The following is a 21,950-nucleotide window of genomic DNA, read 5'->3' on the forward strand; positions in this document are numbered from 1 at the left end:
ACCTTCTCCCTTTTTACCTGTGAATGAAACTGAAAACTTGAACCAATGCACCATGCCAAGTCAGAGACATATTGACTCTTTTACTACTCAAATTCTTCTTTATGCAGTACATAAAAGTTCCCAGTAGGTGGCACAATAATACCAATTACTGTACGATATTGCCTGTAATAGCTCAACCCTATACAGGCCTTCCATGGTATAACCTATCCACTATAAGTCATATAAGTACCTGGGATCCAGTAAACAACATTTTATTGTGCATATCTGATTTACAGCCGTGAATTACAGACGTTTTTAAAAACCTTTTTTTGCCTTTCTATATTTTCTTCCCAGTTTTAAATGCCAAGCTATCTACCTACAGTGAATTCCAACTCAATGTTGGTTTGTAACTAGCTAAAGGCTGTGCCATTATTTTCATGATCTAGCTGCTTGGCTGTAAAAGTTTAAAAATCCTTTCACAGAGAGTAAAAAAGAAACCTAAGCATTGTATTCATTACTAAGTGGTGAAAATGATTTTCATTCAAAGAAATGTTTCACTTTTAATGACAAAACCTCAAAAGATACTCACATTGCAATAACATGAAGGTAACACATTAATTAATAGGATCTGTTACATCTGCAATAAGGAACTCTGCAGGCTTATTGCAAAAACAATAAAATACAAAAACAATGAAAAACATAGACATCCAAATCCATGAAACATGTTGTTGAATCTTATTTGTACAGCAGAATTAAAAACTATGTTTCCCTTGCAAGCACATTCATAAGGGAAGACTCTGAATGACATATCCTAAGTGTTACAATGATTTTAATAGACTTTTGAAACCATGGATAGAATAAAGCATAAATGATTGGATTGAGAGAAGAATTTACATATAGTAGAATTGACATACACAAAAGGGCAGTATATGCAGATGGTGTCCTCATGTACTCATCAAGGAAAGCACAGGTGTAATATGGCACGACGCAGAGTAAGAACACTGACACCAGAATTCCGACAGTTCTTCCTGCTTTCCTCTCGGATGCCGCAGAAAGATCGTTATTTTTTGTTCTATTTGAATAGTGTTTTCTGACACACCTGATTTTATTTGTGTGTTTTTTTGCAACATTAAAAATTTTAATGTATAAAATGACAATAGTCATGCATGGCAGAAAGAATACCACTGCAAAATCAACAATGGTCCATATAGAATTAACTGAAACAAAACAATTCATACATGTAATATTTTCTTTCAGATCAGTTAGACCTTCACTGAAATGAAGAAGCAATACATTGTAAATGAATGAGCACAACCAGAGAGTTGACATCGTCTTCAGTGTTATATTAACATTCATTTTAGTGCAGTAAAGAAAAGGGTTGCTTATAGCAAAATATCGGTCCATAGCAATAAAAGCTACATTATAGATGGACACACACGTCAGGTGAAAACTTGCAATGTAACCAATGTTGCAGTACATTGCCCCAAAGCACCGGTGTAGAAAGAAGATATTAAATTCAAACGGCAGTATAATTAATCCGACTAGACAGTCCGCCACCGCCAGAGAGAGGATTAGGAAGTTGGTTGGCGTGTGGAGCTGCTTGAAATGACAGATGGAAATGATCACTAGAAGGTTTCCACACACTGCCAAAAAGATAGCTGCTATTACAGATACATACACGAGCACATCAGTTTGTGTTGATGGTTCGCTTAAACAAGATGAGTTTAAAGAATGGACACATGATTCCCCTTGGTGAACTCCTGTGAGATTCATAAAATGGAAAAAAGTTGCAGTTTCACTGATCGATCAAATGTCCTGTAGTCACAGAAGTTAAGAAATGACGTCAAGCTTAAAATGTGTATGTAAGGTCTTGAAGAGTTCTTCATTTGTTGTTGCTTACTGTAGAGCCATATTTATACAGTTGTGTTACTGTTTTTTGTGGTTGCTATAGGTCCCCATATCTATTGTACAGGGAATTGTTTGAGGAGTGATGTAATTCCATAATGATGTTCCAAGGGAGTCTGAAGAGAGGAAGGGGCTTTCTATGAACAGTACACTTTCTGATTTCAGAGGTTTTGTGTATCTTTTTCAATAAACAAGCATTAATCATTGGAGCAGCCAGAAGGTGAGGCTATGTCCATGCAGCAAGAAAATTAGCTGAGCACATTTAACATTAAACACTGAACTAACTTAAAAAGTCAAACATGTTGATGAATAGAATGTATTTCTTCAATAAATATTAAACACCATTTAAAAAGCCTCTCCCCATAATATATTTGTACATATTGATAATTTAATATGAAAAGAATTGCAGGCACAAAAATGGACACATCTTGTTTTTTTGACCCTAATACTGTACATAGGAATATATACAGTGAAAACAGTTCTGCTTATAAGGAAAATGAGTATATTGACACTCTTTATTTTTTTATCTTTGGTGCCCTCTTCCTCTGAAATATATCCTACGTGTTATACGGATCAAACAAGTCATACAATTTCAGACCAAACTTTATTCAAACTGAAACTAGTAATATGTTACATTCTCATGCAGTGTTATGCTTAAAATATAAACTCAAATAAAAATGAAATAGACACATTACTGCAAAAATGAGGCAACAGTTGAACTAAAATTAATCCTGGGCATCACTGTGAAGCAACAGATCAACATCAGCTGTTTTCAAAAGGTAAAGCACCACAAAACCAAAGGACTAATGGGAGGTGGACTCCAGAGCTTAATGTAGAAATAAATGAAAGACAACACTTGTAGATGCTTTTCCAATATATATTAAATGAGAAAAAGGCATGCGTCGACTTGACTTTTATCCTTTTTTTAAAAATTCTAACAAATCCTAACAAATGCATACAAATTTGTGTGCAAAAAGCGTATTTGACCTCTTGACATATTTTGGTCTGTATGAATATGTTGGATACCTTCGCAGAAATGTTATGCAAAGGCCCTATTATGGTGTCTGCTTGGAAGTTTGCTGTAAACGTACCTTCCCCATTACTTCAAAATCAATTTGGTTGTCTTATGTCCTCCTTGTTTTGTGTCACGAGAAGTGAAAAAGAAGGAGATGCGAGTTTTGCACTTTGCTTTTGTGATACTATGCATTATACTGACCATATTCATAGTGTATGGTTGAGTGGTTGATGGTGTTCCTTCTTCATTTCCCCTTAATGCCCTAAAAGTGAGTAAGATATGTTTGTAATTTACATCATTTACCTTGAAAGTCAGTGAAATCTTACCTAAAATAATTACAAACTTAACTAAACTATGACATACACAGTATAATAAGACTGCGCTGGGCACTATATCAAAAGTATGATTTCTTTTAAACTAACTAATTAAAATACAGAAACACTGAAAAGCAGAGATAAAAAACAATGGAAGCAATGCTAGTGAATCATATTTTAACAGTGGAGTTAATTATGAGTGTCAGAGTTCTATATTATTGTGGGAAACACTAATATAAATCCATTGTTTACGTTTCCTTTACAAGCACGTTCATTAACGAAGACTGTGAGGTACATATTCTCAGTGTTAAAATGAGTTTAATGGACTTTTGAAACCATGGATAAAATAGAGCATAAATTATAGGATTGATTGTAGAATTGAGATATATAAGAGTTGTGGTATTCAGAACCACAAGATATGCGGACGGTTTCCTAATATATACAATCAGGAAAGCACTTATGTAGAAAGGAATCAAACACAGCAGGAACACTGCCACTAGAATTCCAAGTGTTTTTGCTGCTTTCCTTTCTGACGCCATTGAAAAATTTTTAAGTTTCGTACCCTTTGAATGCTGTTGTCTGGCGCAGTTTATCTTGTTAGCGTGTCTTCTTGCAATGGCAAACACTTTCAGGTACATAATTATGATTGTCATGCAGGGCACAATAAATACTATTATAAAGTCAAAAATAGTCCATATTTTGTTAATTGTAATAATACACTCAGCACATTTAACATTTTCTGTCATATCAGAAATATTTCCATTGGAATAAAGAAGCACTACATTGTAGATAAATGTACACAACCAAAGAATGGACAGTATCCTCAAAGTCAGATTCGCTGTCATTTTAGTGCAGTAAAGAAAAGGGTTGCTTAGAGCAAAATATCGGTCCACAGCGATGAAGGCTACATTGTAAATTGACACGCAAGTCAGGTGAAAGGACGCTACGTTGCAAATGGTGCAATAAATTGCACCAAAGCACCAGTTTGGATTCAGCAAGAGAGCAAAGTGGAAAGGCATCACAGCTACGCCAACAAGAAAGTCCGCCACAGCAAGAGAGAGGAGGAGGAAGTTGGTTGGTGTGTGGAGCTGCTTGAAGTGGCAGATGGAGACTATGACAAGTAGATTTCCACACACTGTCACTGAAATCACTGCTGCTACAGTCATGTACAACGGCACATCAGCTGGTGTTGGTGATGCTCCTGAACAGGACAGAGTTGAAGAATTGACACACTCCACTTGATTATTTGTGAAATTCATGAATGAAGAAACTGCCTATTTTCAAAGGTTAATCAAATGTCTTGCTGGTATATTTCATCACATTACGGCATGAATTATTGTATCTTTGCTGGAAAATCCTCAAGCAGTACAATGTAGCCAGCTAGTCACAAAGTGTCCGTCTAATTTGTTTTTGCAGATTGTAGTCACATTTATACACTGGCTTGTTTTTTTTTCTGTTGGATGCTAATGAAAACCCACAAGATTTAATTAATCCATTGTACAGATGTTTGTGTGAGGAGAGTGCGAAGTTGAGTGAGAGTGATGCAATCAAATGATAGAATCCAAGCAGATATCAAGAGAGGAACGATGTTTTCTATGTACACCTGCTGATTTCAGTGTAAATATTTAGTTAACAATTAATACAAATTTCTTTAGATACCCCCCCCCCCCTTTTTTACGCTTGTAATTGAAACTTACAAGCAACAGTGAGCTTTTTATTTTCTTGATTTGGCTCTGTGCTCAATAATAATTAACAATTTAATTATTATTATTTCAAATATAAATACGTGTTACTATAGGCCAGAATTGGTGGGGGGGAGGGGAGATATAATCTATACTGAGGGATTTACACATTTTAAGGGGGTCATTCTACAGGAATAGATATTTGCATTTGCAGTATGTCTTGAAATGCTTATCATTTTTCAAAAAGTCGATAAATGACAATTGCCGTATAAAGACAAAAATCATTTTTATTAAGATAGCTGGTTTTTGTTGAAAATCACATCGATAGCGGAGACTTGAATGGCTGGCTGTATCGTCAGCACTCTCTTTTTTATGCAATTAAGCAGATTGTATAGTTATCGTGTCTAAGGTTGCATGTATTGGAAAAGCTACTTGAAAACAGTTAAAACTTTAAAAAAAACTTGCGATGCAATAGCTTATCATTCATGAAAAAATTGTATCAATAAATGTACGGACAATTTCCAATAGTTTTATTTTATTTTATTTCTTTTTGTGCAATTTCGTTTACGTGGCATGATAAAACACTGGCGGCCAGCCGAAGGCATTTAAATGCCGGAAAATCCCTGGAGAGGTATGACGTTGTACGCCCACAGTCCTCTGCCAAACTTTGTCTTGGAGTAGGCCTCTAACATGAGCGGGACTTGGCAGTAGCTGCTGCAGATGTAGAGTGAGCTGAACCACGTTGAGCTCCCTAAGCTGACTAGTGCATCATCAACGCGAGGGAGGGGGTACGAGCCCTTGCAAGTGACTGCTTTCACGATTCTCCTGTGAGATTTATAAAATGGAAAAAAGTTGCAGTTTCACTGATCGATCAAATGTCCTGTAGTCACAGAAGTTAAGAAATGACGTCAAGCTTAAAATGTGTATGTAAGGTCTTGAAGAGTTCTTCATTTGTTGTTGCTTACTGTAGAGCCATATTTATACAGTTGTGTTACTGTTTTTTGTGGTTGCTATAGGTCCCCATATCTATTGTACAGAGAATTGTTTGAGGAGTGATGTAATTCCATAATGATATTCCAAGGGAGTCTGAAGAGAGGAAGGGGCTTTCTATGAACAGTACACTTTCTGATTCCAGAGGTTTTGTGTATCTTTTTCAATAAACACGCATTAATCATTGGAGCAGCCAGAAGGTGAGGCTATGTCCATGCAGCAAGAAAATTAGCTGAGCACATTTAACATTAAACACTGAACTAACTTAAAAAGTCAAACATGTTGATGAATAGAGTTGTAATGGACGTACCAGAGAAGGGCGCAGAGACAGAAGTAGCGGTGCAAAAGTTAGGGGTTTATTGTTCCCATCACAGGTTGACCACAAAAAAATGTCTCAAACCAACAAGGGAAAAAACCAACATGTAAAAAAAAACAAGAAAAAAAAAACAAAAGAAGTATGAAATGCTCAAATAACAAAATCTCTCTAGCTCTGCTCTTGCCTCTTAAAATACAGAGATCTAAAATACAGCAGATTAGCAATTATGGAACCTTTTAGCTTAACAGACTCGCACCACGGCACCCCAAAACAAGACAGACCAAGGGGCCCAAAATACTCATTTATATAATGGTGGCCAGCACCAAAATACAGAAAAAAAGGGACATAAATATGTATAATAGCTATTACAGGTATTTGAGGAATGACAACAAAATATACATATAATAGTTAATATGTGTATTGAATTTGTTGACTAATAATTTTAAAAGAAGAACATGAATACATTTTAATAATAATTTTAACATGACCGTGGGTCCTGTGGTCCCCTCAGGCCATGGATGCAGTGGACTGATCAGCCCTCCCACTAGGAACCAAATAAATGTTCCTTGTTTCCGCTCGCGACCCCTTTTGCGGCGGACCCGTCTGCAGGAATGAAACTTAAAAGCAGGTAATACAAACAACCGCGGTACAATTACATTATGTTAAACTTAACGTTAAACTAAGTGCGTGCACTCACTTAATAAAACGAAAGTAAATAAAGATTGTGAAAAACAGAAACCGTGTGGCGAGTTATTTTAAATGATATGTATAAATGTATGGTAAATGGGGTGAATTGGGCTTAGCGCAGCGACCTGTCTGTGTGACTCGCTCTGCAGCCATCACAAGAATGTATTTCTTCAGTAAATATTAAACACCATTTAAAAAGCCTCTCCCCATAATATATTTGTACATATTGATAATTTAATATGAAAAGAATTGCAGGCACAAAAATGGACACATCTTGTTTTTTTGACAATAATACTGTACATAGGAATATGTACAGTGAAAACAGTTCTGCTTATAAGGAAAATCAGTATATTGACACTCTTTATTTTTTTTATCTTTGGTGCCCTCTTCCTCTGAAATATATCCTACGTGTTATATGGATCAAACAAGTCATACAATTTCAGACCAAACTTTATTCAAACTGAAACTAGTAATATGTTACATTCTCATGCAGTGTTATGCTTAAAATATAAACTCAAATAAAAATGAAATAGACACATTACTGCAATAATGAGGCAACAGTTGAACTAAAATTAATCCTGGGCATCACTGTGAAGCAACAGATCAACATCAGCTGTTTTCAAAAGGTAAAGCACCACAAAACCAAAGGACTAATGGGTGGTGGACTCCAGAGCTTAATGTAGAAATAAATGAAAGACAACACTTGTAGATGCTTTTCCAATATACATTAAATGAGAAAAAGGCATGTGTCGACTTGACTTTTATTCTTTTTTTAAAAATTCTAACAAATCCTAACAAATGCATACAAATTTGTGTACAATAAGCATATTTGACCTCTTGACATATTTTGGTCTGTATGAATATGTTGGATACCTTTGCAGAAATGTTATGCAAAGGCCCTATTATGGTGTCTGCTTGGAAGTTTGCTGTAAACGTACCTTCCCCATTACTTCAAAATCAATTTGGTTGTCTTATGTCCTCCTTGTTTTGTGTCACGAGAAGTGAAAAAGAAGGCGATGCGAGTTTTGCACTTTGCTTTTGTGATACTATGCATTATACTGACCATATTCATAGTGTATGGTTGAGTGGTTGATGGTGTTCCTTCTTCATTTCCCCCTAATGCCCTAAAAGTGAGTAAGATATGTTTGTAATTTACATAATTTACCTTGAAAGTCAGTGAAATCTTACCTAAAATAATTACAAACTTAACTAAACTATGACATATACAGTATAATAAGACTGCACTGGGCACTATATCAAAAGTATGATTTCTTTTAAACTAACTAATTAAAATACAGAAACACTGAAAAGCAGAGATAAAAAACAATGGAAGCAATGCTAGTGAATCATATTTTAACAGTGGAGTTAATTATGAGTGTCAGATTTCTATATTATTGTGGGAAACACTAATATAAATCCATTGTTTACGTTTCCTTTACAAGCACGTTCATTAACGAAGACTGTGAGGTACATATTCTCAGTGTTAAAATGAGTTTAATGGACTTTTGAAACCATGGATAAAATAGAGCATAAATTATAGGATTGATTGTAGAATTCAGATAAATAAGAGTTGTGGTATTCATAAACACATAATACACGGACGGTTTCCTAATATATACAATCAGGAAAGCACTTATGTAGAAAGGAATCAAACACAGCAGGAACACTGCCACTAGAATTCCAAGTGTTTTTGCTGCTTTCCTTTCTGACGCCATTGAAAAATTTTTAAGTTTCGTACCCTTTGAATGCTGTTGTCTGGCGCAGTTTATCTTGTTAGCGTGTCTTCTTGCAATGGCAAACACCTTCAGGTACATAACTATGATTGTCATGCAGGGCACAATAAATACTATTATAAAGTCAAAAATAGTCCATATTTTGTTAATTGAAATAATACACTCAGAAAAATTATTATTTTCTGTCATATTGGAAAAAAGAAGCACTACATTGTAGGTAAATGTACACAACCAAAGAATGGACAGTATCCTCAAAGTCAGATTCGCTGTCATTTTAGTGCAGTAAAGAAAAGGGTTGCTTAGAGCAAAATATCGGTCCACAGCGATGAAGGCTACATTGTAAATTGACACGCAAGTCAGGTGAAAGGACGCTACGTTGCAAATGATGCAATAAATTGCACCAAAGCACCAGTTTGGATTCAGCAAGAGAGCAAAGTGGAAAGGCATCACAGCTATGCCAACAAGAAAGTCTGCCACAGCCAGAGAGAGGAGGAGGAAGTTGGTTGGTGTGTGGAGCTGCTTGAAGTGGCAGATGGACACTATGACAAGTAGATTTCCACACACTGTCACTGAAATCACTGCTGCTACAGTCATGTACAACGGCGCATCAGCTGGTGTTGGTGATGCTCCTGAACAGGACAGAGTTGAAGAATTGACATACTCCACTTGATTATTTGTGAAATTCATGAATGAAGAAACTGGCTATTTTCAAAGGTTAATCAAATGTCTTGCTGGTATATTTCATCACATTACAGCATGAATTATTGTATCTTTGCTGGAAAATACTCAAGCAGTACAATGTAGCCAGCTAGTCACAAAGTGTCCGTCTAATTTGTTTTTGCAGATTGTAGTCACATTTATACACTGGCTTGTTTTTTTCTGTTGGATGCTAATGAAAACCCACAAGATTTAATTAATCCATTGTACAGATGTTTGTGTGAGGAGAGTGCGAAGTTGAGAGTGAGTGTGATGCAATCAAATGATAGAGTCCAAGCAGATATCAAGAGAGGAACGATGTTTTCTATGTACACCTGCTGATTTCAGTGTAAATATTTAGTTAACAATTAATACAAATTTCTTTAGATACCCCCCCCCCCCCTTTTTTACGCTTGTAATTGAAACTTACAAGCAACAGTGAGCTTTTTATTTTCTTGATTTGGCTCTGTGCTCAATAATAATTAACAATTTAATTATTATTATTTCAAATATAAATAAGATATAGATATAAGCTATACTGAGGGATTTACACATTTTAAGGGGGTCATTCTACAGGAATAGATATTTGCATTTGCAGTATGTCTTGAAATGCTTATAATTTTTCAAAAAGTCGATAAATGACAATTGCCGTATAAAGACAAAAAACATTTTTATTACGATAGCTTGTTTTTGTTGAAAATCACATCGATAGCGGAGACTTGAATGGCTGGCTGTATCGTCAGCACTCTCTTTTTTATGCAATTAGGCAGATTGTATAGTTATCGTGTCTAAGGTTGCATGTATTGGAAAAGCTACTTGAAAACAGTTAAAACTTTTTAAAAAACTTGCGATGCAATAGCTTATCATTCACGAAAAAATTGTATCAATAAATGTACGGACAATTTCCAATAGTTTTATTTCATTTTATTTCTTTTTGTGCAATTTCGTTTACGTGGCATGATAAAACGCTGGCGGCCAGCCGAAGACATTTAAATGCCGGAAAATCCCTGGAGAGGTATGACGTTGTACGCCCACAGTCCTCGGCCAATGGCAAACTTTGACTTGGAGTAGGCCTCTAACATGAGCGGGACTTGGCAGTAGCTGCTGCAGATGTAGAGTGAGCTGAACCACGTTGAGCTCCCTAAGCTGACTAGTGCATCATCAACGCGAGGGAGGGGGTACGAGCCCTTGCAAGTGACTGTGTTCAGCCACCGGTAGTCTATGCTGAACCTCAGGGAGCTGTCCTTCTTCCACACTAGCACTGCCAGAGACGCCCAGGGACTCTTAGAAACACCTGCTGTCGCCATTTCCTGGGCCTTTACTTTCACCGCCTTTCACTGTGCTGCTTTAGGTCATTGCCCGACTGCCGTGCTGGATAAGCGGATCCAGGGCAAGCTCTGTTTCCTCTATGGGCTGGGGCAGATGCCTGTCCTTGAACAGGGCGAGCTGCTTCACCCTGAAAATACTTTTTCACAATACTCTACATATTCTGCTTGATGCATAATATAAAAACGTGGCCAGTAGGTGGCACAATGCTACCGATTACAATGTTTCCTGGACTATCTAATGCAGTTCCCATTCTGCTTAATGTGTTATATCGCAAACAATTCTGAAGTAACAGAATAATTTAACTTATCAAATTAAAAACTGAGGCAAACCAATGGCCTAATTGATGAAAGGATGGACACATGGCCACTTGATAATGAAGAATTTAAAAGGAATTTCAAAAACCCAGTTCAATGTGATGCACCGACTTCATTCTTCAGAAACTAAATTTCAGAGAATCTTTTGTACCATTTCTTCTCAGTGATAGATGTAAATCTGCAGAAGCCTCTTTGACCCATATTTTCTGGACATTCCAAAAAACTGGGTCATTTTTGGTGAATCATATTCAAGTGGTTCTCTGACATTTATGATTGTACAGTTGAACCTGAACCAAAGATTGCACTGTTTGGTTTTCCCTACTAAACGGGAGTGTCTCTGTGCAAAGCACTATTATGCATTGAATGGTAATAGTGATGAAAAAATGTTTCCCTTGCAAGCACATTCATAAGGGAAGAAAGTAAGTAAATAAAGGATTGTGAAAAACAGAAACCGTGTGGCGAGTTATTTTAAATGATATGTATAAATGTACTTGGAAATGTATGGTAAATGGGGTGAATTGGGCTTAGCGCAGCGACCTGTCTGTGTGACTCGCTCTGCAGCCATCACAAGAATGTATTTCTTCAATAAATATTAAACACCATTTAAAAAGCCTCTCCCCATAATATATTTGTACATATTGATAATTTAATATGAAAAGAATTGCAGGCACAAAAATGGACACATCTTGTTTTTTTGACAATAATACTGTACATAGGAATATATACAGTGAAAACAGTTCTGCTTATAAGGAAAATCAGTATATTGACACTCTTTATTTTTTTATCTTTGGTGCCCTCTTCCTCTGAAATATATCCTACGTGTTATATGGATCAAACAAGTCATACAATTTCAGACCAAACTTTATTCAAACTGAAACTAGTAATATGTTACATTCTCATGCAGTGTTATGCTTAAAATATAAACTCAAATAAAAATGAAATAGACACATTACTGCAATAATGAGGCAACAGTTGAACTAAAATTAATCCTGGGCATCACTGTGAAGCAACAGATCAACATCAGCTGTTTTCAAACGTAAAGCACCACAAAACCAAAGGACTAATGGGAGGTGGACTCCAGAGCTTAATGTAGAAATAAATGAAAGACAACACTTGTAGATGCTTTTCCAATATACATTAAATGAGAAAAAGGCATGTGTCGACTTGACTTTTATCCTTTTTTTTAAAATTCTAACAAATCCTAACAAATGCATACAAATTTGTGTACAATAAGCATATTTGACCTCTTGACATATTTTGGTCTGTATGAATATGTTGGATACCTTCGCAGAAATGTTATGCAAAGGCCCTATTATGGTGTCTGCTTGGAAGTTTGCTGTAAACGTACCTTCCCCATTACTTCAAAATCAATTTGGTTGTCTTATGTCCTCCTTGTTTTGTGTCACGAGAAGTGAAAAAGAAGGAGATGCGAGTTTTGCACTTTGCTTTTGTGATACTATGCATTATACTGACCATATTCATAGTGTATGGTTGAGTGGTTGATGGTGTTCCTTCTTCATTTCCCCCTAATGCCCTAAAAGTGAGTAAGATATGTTTGTAATTTACATCATTTACCTTGAAAGTCAGTGAAATCTTACCTAAAATAATTACAAACTTAACTAAACTATGACATACACAGTATAATAAGACTGCGCTGGGCACTATATCAAAAGTATGATTTCTTTTAAACTAACTAATTAAAATACAGAAACACTGAAAAGCAGAGATAAAAAACAATGGAAGCAATGCTAGTGAATCATATTTTAACAGTGGAGTTAATTATGAGTGTCAGAGTTCTATATTATTGTGGGAAACACTAATATAAATCCATTGTTTACGTTTCCTTTACAAGCACGTTCATTAACGAAGACTGTGAGGTACATATTCTCAGTGTTAAAATGAGTTTAATGGACTTTTGAAACCATGGATAAAATAGAGCATAAATTATAGGATTGATTGTAGAATTCAGATAAATAAGAGTTGTGGTATTCATAAACACAAGATACACGGACGGTTTCCTAATATATACAATCAGGAAAGCACTTATGTAGAAAGGAATCAAACACAGCAGGAACACTGCCACTAGAATTCCAAGTGTTTTTGCTGCTTTCCTTTCTGACGCCATTGAAAAATTTTTAAGTTTTGTACCCTTTGAATGTTGTTGTCTGGCGCAGTTTATCTTGTTAGCGTGTCTTCTTGCAATGGCAAACACTTTCAGGTACATAACTATGATTGTCATGCAGGGCACAATAAATACTATTATAAAATCAAAAATAGTCCATATTCTGTTAATTGCAATAATACACTCAGTAAATGTATTATTTTCTGTCATATTGGAAAAAAGAAGCACTACATTGTAGATAAATGTACACAACCAAAGAATTGACAGTATCCTCAAAGTCAGATTCGCTGTCATTTTAGTGCAGTAAAGAAAAGGGTTGCTTAGAGCAAAATATCGGTCCACAGCGATGAAGGCTACATTGTAAATTGACACGCTAGTCAGGTGAAAGGACTCTACCTCGCAAATGATGCAATAAATTGCACCAAAGCACCAGTTTGGATTCAGCACGAGAGCAAAGTGGAAAGGCATCACAGCTACGCCAACAAGAAAATCTGCCACAGCCAGAGAGAGGAGGAGGAAGTTGGTTGGTGTGTGGAGCTGCTTGAAGTGGCAGATGGAGACGATGACAAGTAGATTTCCACACACTGTCACTGAAATCACTGCTGCTACAGTCATGTACAACGGCACATCAGCTGGTGTTGGTGATGCTCCTGAACAGGACAGAGTTGAAGAATTGACATACTCCACTTGATTATTTGTGAAATTCATGAATGAAGAAACTGGCTATTTTCAAAGGTTAATCAAATGTCTTGCTGGTATATTTCATCACATTACAGCATGAATTATTGTATCTTGCTGGAAAATACTTAAGCAGTACAATGTAGCCAGCTAGTCACAAAGTGTCCGTCTAATTTGTTTTTGCAGATTGTAGTCACATTTATACACTGGCTTGTTTTTTTTCTGTTGGATGCTAATGAAAACCCACAAGATTTAATTAATCCATTGTACAGATGTTTGTGTGAGGAGAGTGCGAAGTTGAGAGTGAGTGTGATTCAATCAAATGATAGAGTCCAAGAAGATATCAAGAGCGGAACGATGTTTTCTATGTACACCTGCTGATTTCAGTGTAAATATTTAGTTAACAATTAATATAAACTACTTTAGATACCCCCCCCCCCCCCCCGCCTTTTTTACACTTGTAATTGAAACTTACAAGCAACAGTGAGCTTTTTAATTTCTTGATTTGGCTCTGTGCTCCACAATTTTAGATTTGTAATGGAACATTTTGACTTCACCATGTAGAAATTACAGCACTTTTTATACACTGCCCCCCCCCCCCCCATTTCAGGGCACTATAATGTATAAAAAGTGACCTGTAAGACCTTCTACATCAGCTGTTCTAACATTGCTGGGCTGTTTGCAGTCAGAGAGCAGGGCTTTTCCAGTCTCAAAATAGGGTTTTGGTGATGACTTTGTGTGACAGCAACTGCAGTGTCTCCCTATATTTAGCTACATCTAGAATGGAATGAGAAGCTATAAAAAAAGAATGTGACAACAATAAAAAATTGGAACAATTAAATTATTATTATTTCAAATATAAATAATTGTTACCATAGGCCAGAATTGGTGGGGGGGAGGGGAGATATAACCTATACTGAAGGATTTACACATTTTAAGGGGGTCATTCTACAGGAATAGATATTTGCATTTGCAGTATGTCTTGAAATGCTTATAATTTTTCAAAAAGTCGATAAATGACAATTGCCGTATAAAGACAAAAAACATTTTTATTACGATAGCTGGTTTTTGTTGAAAATCACATCGATAGCGGAGACTTGAATGGCTGGCTGTATCGTCAGCACTCTCTTTTTTATGCAATTAGGCAGATTGTATAGTTATCGTGTCTAAGGTTGCATGTATTGGAATAGCTACTTGAAAACAGTTAAAACTTAAAAAAAACTTGTGATGCATTATCTTATCATTCATGAAAAAATTGTACCAATAAATGTATGGACAATTTCCAATAGTTTTATTTTATTTTATTTCTTTTTGTGCAATTTCGTTTACGTGGCATGATAAAACACTGGCGGCCAGCTGAAGACATTTAAATGCCGGAAAATCCCTGGAGAGGTATGACGTTGTACTCCCACAGTCCTCTGCCAATGGCAAACTTTGTCTTGGAGTAGGCCTCTAACATGAGCGGGACTTGGCAGTAGCTGCTGCAGATGTAGAATGAGCTGAACTGCGTTGAGCTCCCTAAGCTGACTAGTGCATCATCGATGCATGGGAGGGGGTACGAGCCCTTGCAAGTAACTGTGTTCAGCCACCGGTAGTCTATGCTGAACCTCAGGGAGCTGTCCTTCCACACTAGCACTGCCAGAGACGCCCAGGGACTCTTAGAAACACCTGCTGTCGCCATTTCCTGGACCTTTACTTTCACCGCCTTTCGCTGTGCTCCTTTAGGTCATTGCCCGATTGGGGTCGCTGTGCCAGTGACAATATTGTGGTGAGTAACATGGGCCTGTCTGGCTGCACTTTCTGCACTGAGTCCCTCACTGCCGTGCTGGATAAGCGGATCCAGGACAAGCTCTGTTTCCTCTGTGGGCTGGGGCAGATGCCTGTTCTTGAACAGGGCGAGCTGCTTCACCCTGAAAATACTTTTTCACAATACTCTGCACATTCTGCTTGATGCATAATATAAAAACGTGGCCAGTAGGTGGCACAATGCTACCGATTACAATGTTTCCTGGCCTATCTAATGCAGTTCCCATTCTGCTTAATGTTATATCGCAAACAATTCTGAAGTAACAGAATAATTTAACTTATCAAATTAAAAACTGAGGCAAACCAATGGCCTAATTGATGAAAGGATGGACACATGGCCACTTGATAATGAAGAATTTAAAAGGAATTTCAAAAACCCAGTTCAATGTGATGCACCGACTTCTTTCTTCAGAAACTAAATTTCAGAGAATCTTTTGTACCATTTCTTCTCAGTGATAGATGTAAATCTGCAGAAGCCTCTTTGACCCATATTTTCTGGACATTCCCAAAAACTGGGTCATTTTTGGTGAATCATATTCAAGTGGTTCTCTGACATCTATGATTGTACAGTTGAACCTGAACCAAAGATTGCACTGTTTGGTTTTCCCTACTAAACGGGAGTGTCTCTGTGCAAAGCACTATTATGTATTGAATGGTAATAGTGATGAAAGTCATTCTAAGGCCCTGGACTCAGATATTGTGCCTCTGTTTAAGACCTGGTTAACTGAACTCGCTGGTATATTACATATGGACAAAGTAAGATATAGCATGGTGGATAATCTTAATAGATTTTTTGATATATGACAGCCATTTCTGGACTACCTTTCTCTGTGTGAAGCTGAAGAGGACCACCAACAAAATCCACAGTGTGCCATCCACCTTCTTTTTCTTTTTGTTTTGAGTGTTTGTGCCAAGCCAGATGGTGTGTTCTTGATGTAGTAGTCATTACTTTCTTTAAAAGACCCTGTTTTCATTTTTATTATCTTTTTTCCCCTCTACCTTGGGTGACTGTTATTTGTATTGTGTTATGGAAAATCCCAATAAAATATTATTTAAAAAAAGAAAAGATAATGAAGAATTTAAAGACACTGCAAATGACAAGGAGCCTGACCTGTGTATTGAAAAATGATGAAAGAACTTAAACATATGTGTTCAATGACCTAATTAGGGGCCTGTTAATTCACCTCAGTCTTTAATTTGCTCAGTTAAAAAAATGATTCTCTTTTTATGTTGGCCTAAGTGTTTGTAATATAGCACAATAGGCATAATTTGAACAGAGGTTTTTTATTCTTCATGGCATGCATCGCTGTGTTTGTCATAATGTGGCTTAGGAGCATAAACAATCCCTCTAAACATGAAAAGCACATAATTCAGAAGAAAAAAATTCTGGAATATCAAATGTGGTTGGAAAGAAAACTAGCATACATAGCGGTGCCCCAGTACCAAGGTTGGGAACCACTGATCTAATGTGTCCTAAAATAAGAACCTTTTCCCCATGTATCAATGTAACCCTATATCTCCATGGTATAACTTATTCTTGCATGTCAAATAAATATCAGGCATTCAGTAAAGAATAACCGTAAAAATAAGTTCTCAATATTGTGCATGTCTGATTTACAGCTTTCATTTACAGCAGTTTTAAAAAAAAATATTATTATTGTTTTTACCATATTGTACTTTCACTCCAAATGTTATTCCCAATTTGAAATGCCAAGATATCTAACTACAGTGAATGCCAACGTAGGTTTGTAACTATCTGAGGGCTGTGTGCTATCTGGCTGAAAAAGTTTAACAATCTTTTCACTAGGAGTAAAAATAAAACCTGAGAGTGGCTTCATTGATAAGTATTCATTACTAAGTTGTCAAAATGATTTTCTACGTTCAAACAAGTATGTTTCACTTTTAATAACAAAACCTCAAAGCATACAAACGATGATCATATTGCAATAACTATGATCAAATTGCAATAACATGAAAGCAATAAGTGATAAGACTGTAGAGGAACTCATGGGATGTGAAAAAATAAAATACAAGAACAACGAAAAACAAACATGTTCAATCAATGAGACATGCTGTTGAATCATACTTGTACACTCGAGATAAAACTATAATGTTTGATTTCTTCATTATTATATACAGCAAAGTTTTTATGTTTCCTTTATAAACACATTCATAAGGGAAGACTCTGTTCCACATATCCTGAGTGTTAAAATGAGTTTTACTGACTTTTGAAACCATGGATAGAATAGGGCATATATTATAGGGTTCAATGATGAATTTACATAAAGTAGAGTTAAGGTAATTAGAACGGAAAGATACACAGATGGTTTCTTAACATATACATCAACAAAAACGCTTGCAAAGCAGGGTACTAAACACAGTAGGAACACTACCACAAGAATTGATAGTGTTTTTGCTGCTTTTCTTTCAGATGCCATTGAATAATTATTTACTTTTCTGCTGTTTGTATGTTGTTTCATGACACACGTGATATTATTTGCATGCTTTTTGGCAATATAAAAAATTTTCACATAAATAATCATTATTGTTATGCACGGCAGAACGAGTACTATAAGAAAGTCAGTAATGGCCCATATTTCATCTATTATGACAATACAGTCGACACATGTAGTATTTTCCTTCATTTCAGGGATATTTCCATTGCTATACAGAAGAGCCACATTGTATATGAATGTATACAACCAGAGAATCAATATGATCCTTAAAGTTAGCTTCCCTGTCATTTTAGTGCAGTAAAGAAAAGGGCTGCTGAGAGCGAAGTATCGGTCCACTGCAATAAAAACGACGCTATTAATTGACACACCAGTCAGGGAATAGGAAACTACATTATTAATGGCGCAATACAATTCGCCAATGCACCAGTCCGGATCAATCAACATAATAAAGTGGAAAGGCATCACAGTTGCTCCAACTAGAAAGTCCGCCACAGCCAGAGAGAGGAGGAGGAAGTTGGTTGGTGTGTGGAGCTGCTTGAAGTGGCAGATGGAGATGATCACCAGTAGATTTCCACACACTGTCACGAAAACAACTGCTGCTACAGACAAATACAACAGTGCATCAGACAGTATTGGCGTTGCTCCTAAACAGGTTAAGTTGGATGAATTAACACAGGACTTCCATTGATGATCTTCTGTGAAATTCATAAATGAAAATGGTTGCAATGTTACCGATGTCACCAAGCACTATCTTCAAGTCAGAATAAGATGCAGCATAGTGTAGTTAGTTCACCAGAATCCTTTGTAATCCTTGAGCATTGACTGCTGAGTCATATTTATATGATTTAGTTGCAGGTGTTTTCCTTTTGGTGGTTGTTAATGAATCCCCATCAGATTTTAGTTTATCTATAGAGCTGGGATGTACTGTTGTGCAAAGAGACTGAATTTGCAAATGGGACGGACTAATTATGTAATCCAAATAGAGGAAACGGCTTTCTACAGGCACTTACAGAAGTGTACACTCCTCAGTCTGGTGCACTGTAACTACCACTAAAAGCAAACAAGCGCTTGAGGAGGAGAGTTATAACTGCCACTTGCTCTGCCACTTATCAATCAATATTTACAAATTCTATTTCGATTGACAGCTTAATAAATGGACTGTGACTAGGACTCAGAAATTGACATTGACATTGATGATACTCAAACCAACTAAATCCACGTTGCAGCTATACACAGCTATATTTTAGCCAGCTATATATAGCTACAGTGCAGTCCATAAATATTTGGTCAGTGACATGATTTTTGTTGTTTTGACTGTGTACTCCAGCTCATTACATTTGAAATGAAACAGTGAATATGAGGTTAAAGTGCAGACTGTCAGCTTTAATCTGAGGGTATATACATCGATAGTGGGTGAAGTGAGTAGGAATTACAGCCTTTTAAAATACATAATTCAGCCATTTTAGAGGACCTAAATGAAGATAATCTTTAAATTGTGGTTGTTGAACGTGACACTTCCCAATTGTCTTTAGGCAACAACAAAACTAATGTGCATAATTTTTTTATTATTCAGTCATTTCAATGTACTTTAAAACGTATTTTTCTAAGCATAAATTTCCCACTATGAAAGTTCACCCGAACCGTCTGGGCGTGGTAATGAGAACTGTCAGTTAGCTATGATTGACAGACCGTGCCCCGTTACCATAGCTACCCCCATGATACGCGCTCTTTTTGGGAGACACACAAACTAGCTAGCTTAGTAGTATATCAAGTATCGATAAATAGCTAAGGTAAGGACGTTGACTTATATCCAGTTATAATTTTTGCTATCTAGCTAGCCAAGTTAAGATAAAAGCACAACTATAACGTCCTCATAAAAGCGAACTAGCTTGCTAACGTTATCGATAACATTGCCTTATGAAAGCAAACTACCTAGCTAGCTAACGTTAGCTAGCTAGCTAAATGAATATAACCAGAAATAGTCCTTAAAAGGCACTCTAATTTAAGTGAACCTAACGTTAGTAAAATATTTGCATTGTCATGCCTGTAAGCCAGCGGCGGCAAACTATGGGTCTCGAGTTATCCATGGGTTTATGGGGTGTGGAAAGGGGAGTGGTTACTGTATTTGTGACGCGCCAAGTCGACAACTTTCTTAACCGGTTGAAAATAGGACGATAAATTTAACACGCATATTTATCCAAAATACAGAACGGAAATATTTAATACTTTACTCATTGTGTTTCTTCAATGCCTCTTGTGCAAATAGCACATAAAACTGAGAAAGTGTGAAAATCACCATGGTACTCCTTTAATAAAGTGATCATATTTAGTACTTGGTTGCAGATCCTTTGCATTCGACGATTGCCCAAGTCTGTGACCCATAGGGATCACTAAACGCCTGGTATCTTCCCCGGTTTTGTTCTAGCAGGCCTGTACTGCACCTTCAGTTCCTATCTGTTTTTGAAACAGCTAAGTTAGAGTTTGCTAATGTCCTGTTGAAATGCTCCTCCAGACAGTCGCTCTGTGGGTGCAGCATGTTTCAAGCTGGCTTTCGAAGTTCCTGCCCTGGTTTCTGCGGAGTTCTTGCAGGACCACTAGCCTGGCGAACATCCCCAACAGCTGACGAGCCACTGATGGTGCCATGTTCTAGGTGGGTGCCTAGACCTTGATGTTATCCAAGTAGACCACACAGGCTGTCGCTGGAATGCCCTGTAGGAACTTCTCCATCAGGTGTTCAAACACTGCTGGGCTGTTTGCAATGAGAGAGGCATGGCGGTGACAGTACTCTGCCAGTGGTGAATGTTGTCTTGGAGCAGGCCGCTGCCAGTAGCTGCGGCAGAGGTGGAGTCAGCTGAACCACGTTGAGCTCACTAAGTTGTCTAGTGCATCGTCAATGCGAGGGAGGGGGTACGAGTCCTGGTGAGTGGCTGTGTTCAGCCAATTGTACTGTATGCAGAACCTCAGGGAGCCATCCTTCCTTGGCACTAGTACTGCCAGAGATGCCCAGGGACTCTGAGTCACCTGCTGCTGTCATTTCTTGGATTTTTTGCCTTTATCTGCCTTAGTCACTGCCTAATTGGGGCCGCTATATTGAAGACAGTGTTGTGGTGGGTGATGTGGGCTTGGATGGCTGCACTACCTGGACTGAGTCCCTCACTGTTGTACTGGATAAGCTGTTCTATGGCAAGCTCTGTTTCCCTGGAGACCCCTCCTTCACCAGAGTCAACAACACAACTAGGACTGGTGGTAGTGGGCTGGGGCAGGCACCTGTCTCTGAGCAGGGCATACCACTGGGCCCAGATGTAAGGGTAGCTGGCCGTGACACTCCCCATTGGCTGTTTACCCAGTCACTGTCCCTAAGTTAATATCTGTGGCTAACCAGGGTGCACTATGTGGGAGTAGTCCAGTCTAAATCAGGCTGATGGTGGAGCCTATGTCGATGAGGGCTCTCACTGGGGTCCCGGCTCACTTGCTCTGTACATAGAGGCTGTTCTCATCATCTCCCAAGTGGCCCAACCTTCTCCTGTCAGGGCATGTCTGTCCCACAGGCTGACAGTGCTCTGTTCCTGATAGCTGTTCACTGTCCTCTGCTGCCTGTGGTTGCCTCTGGCACTTTCTCACCAGGTGCCTCTTCCTCTGGCACTCCCAGCACCTCAGGTCTTGCCATGCTGTCATCGTCCCAGTTGGAGGTTCCTTGGTGTCCTGGTTGCTGTCCTCCTGGAAAGTGGCCTTTCAGATTTGCCTCCACATCTTTAGTGTGGGCCAACACTTTGGTGAGGTTATCTGGGCGAGTGATGTGGACCTGCTGCTGGGGACGTGTCAGGCTGAACCCTCAGATGAATGTATCAAGGGCCAGGCTGTTCCTTACATAGGTGGGGAGCTGTGGGTTAGCCTGCTGGGTTATCTGCTGGAAGTGGTCAGAGACACC

General features: G+C 37.7%; 5 protein-coding genes across 5 annotated transcripts; all 5 read right to left on the reverse strand.

The window, feature by feature from the left end:
* Nucleotides 1–263: 263 nt before the first annotated feature.
* LOC118230517 (trace amine-associated receptor 13c-like) lies at nucleotides 264–1,851 on the reverse strand. Its single transcript, XM_035423616.1, has one exon. It carries the CDS (start codon nucleotides 1,750–1,752, stop codon nucleotides 739–741), a length of 1,014 nt encoding a protein of 337 aa, XP_035279507.1. The 5' UTR covers nucleotides 1,753–1,851; the 3' UTR covers nucleotides 264–738.
* Nucleotides 1,852–2,371: 520 nt separating this feature from the next.
* LOC118230518 (trace amine-associated receptor 13c-like) lies at nucleotides 2,372–4,599 on the reverse strand. The gene has a single exon (XM_035423617.1). It carries the CDS (start codon nucleotides 4,470–4,472, stop codon nucleotides 3,462–3,464), a length of 1,011 nt encoding a protein of 336 aa, XP_035279508.1. The 5' UTR covers nucleotides 4,473–4,599; the 3' UTR covers nucleotides 2,372–3,461.
* A 3,640-nt stretch (nucleotides 4,600–8,239) lies between these two features.
* LOC118230202 (trace amine-associated receptor 13c-like) lies at nucleotides 8,240–10,624 on the reverse strand. Its single transcript, XM_035423015.1, has 2 exons — nucleotides 10,315–10,624; nucleotides 8,240–9,250 (listed from the first exon to the last, which is right to left on the reverse strand). Exons 1-2 carry the CDS (start codon nucleotides 10,622–10,624, stop codon nucleotides 8,313–8,315), a joined length of 1,248 nt encoding a protein of 415 aa, XP_035278906.1. The 3' UTR covers nucleotides 8,240–8,312.
* Nucleotides 10,625–12,031: 1,407 nt separating this feature from the next.
* LOC118230519 (trace amine-associated receptor 13c-like) lies at nucleotides 12,032–13,916 on the reverse strand. The gene has a single exon (XM_035423618.1). The coding sequence runs from the start codon at nucleotides 13,788–13,790 to the stop codon at nucleotides 12,795–12,797; it is 996 nt and encodes a 331-aa protein (XP_035279509.1). The 5' UTR covers nucleotides 13,791–13,916; the 3' UTR covers nucleotides 12,032–12,794.
* Nucleotides 13,917–17,666: 3,750 nt separating this feature from the next.
* Nucleotides 17,667–18,785, reverse strand: LOC118230205 (trace amine-associated receptor 7a-like; the record flags this gene model as incomplete). Its single annotated transcript, XM_035423017.1, has 2 exons — nucleotides 17,667–18,618; nucleotides 18,755–18,785. Coding segments are annotated over 2 exons (936 nt in total), but the record flags the coding sequence as incomplete, so codon positions are not given.
* Nucleotides 18,786–21,950: the final 3,165 nt, after the last annotated feature.

This window comes from Anguilla anguilla, chromosome 6 (genome assembly GCF_013347855.1).
Source record: "Anguilla anguilla isolate fAngAng1 chromosome 6, fAngAng1.pri, whole genome shotgun sequence".
In the NCBI taxonomy this organism is placed as follows: domain Eukaryota; kingdom Metazoa; phylum Chordata; class Actinopteri; order Anguilliformes; family Anguillidae; genus Anguilla; species Anguilla anguilla.

What these genes read in the sequence shown, in the direction of transcription:
- LOC118230517 (XM_035423616.1), bottom strand. Translation starts at nt 1,752, where the DNA reads ATGAATCTCACAGGAGTTCACCAAGGGGAATCATGTGTCCATTCTTTA.
- LOC118230518 (XM_035423617.1), bottom strand. Translation starts at nt 4,472, where the DNA reads ATGAATTTCACAAATAATCAAGTGGAGTGTGTCAATTCTTCAACTCTG.
- LOC118230202 (XM_035423015.1), bottom strand. Translation starts at nt 10,624, where the DNA reads ATGGCGACAGCAGGTGTTTCTAAGAGTCCCTGGGCGTCTCTGGCAGTG. An exon ending in ACCTCTCCAGGGATTTTCCG is followed by an intron (nt 9,251 to 10,314) that starts GCATTTAAATGT and finishes TGTCCTGTTCAG; the next exon opens with GAGCATCACCAACACCAGCT.
- LOC118230519 (XM_035423618.1), bottom strand. Translation starts at nt 13,790, where the DNA reads ATGAATTTCACAAATAATCAAGTGGAGTATGTCAATTCTTCAACTCTG.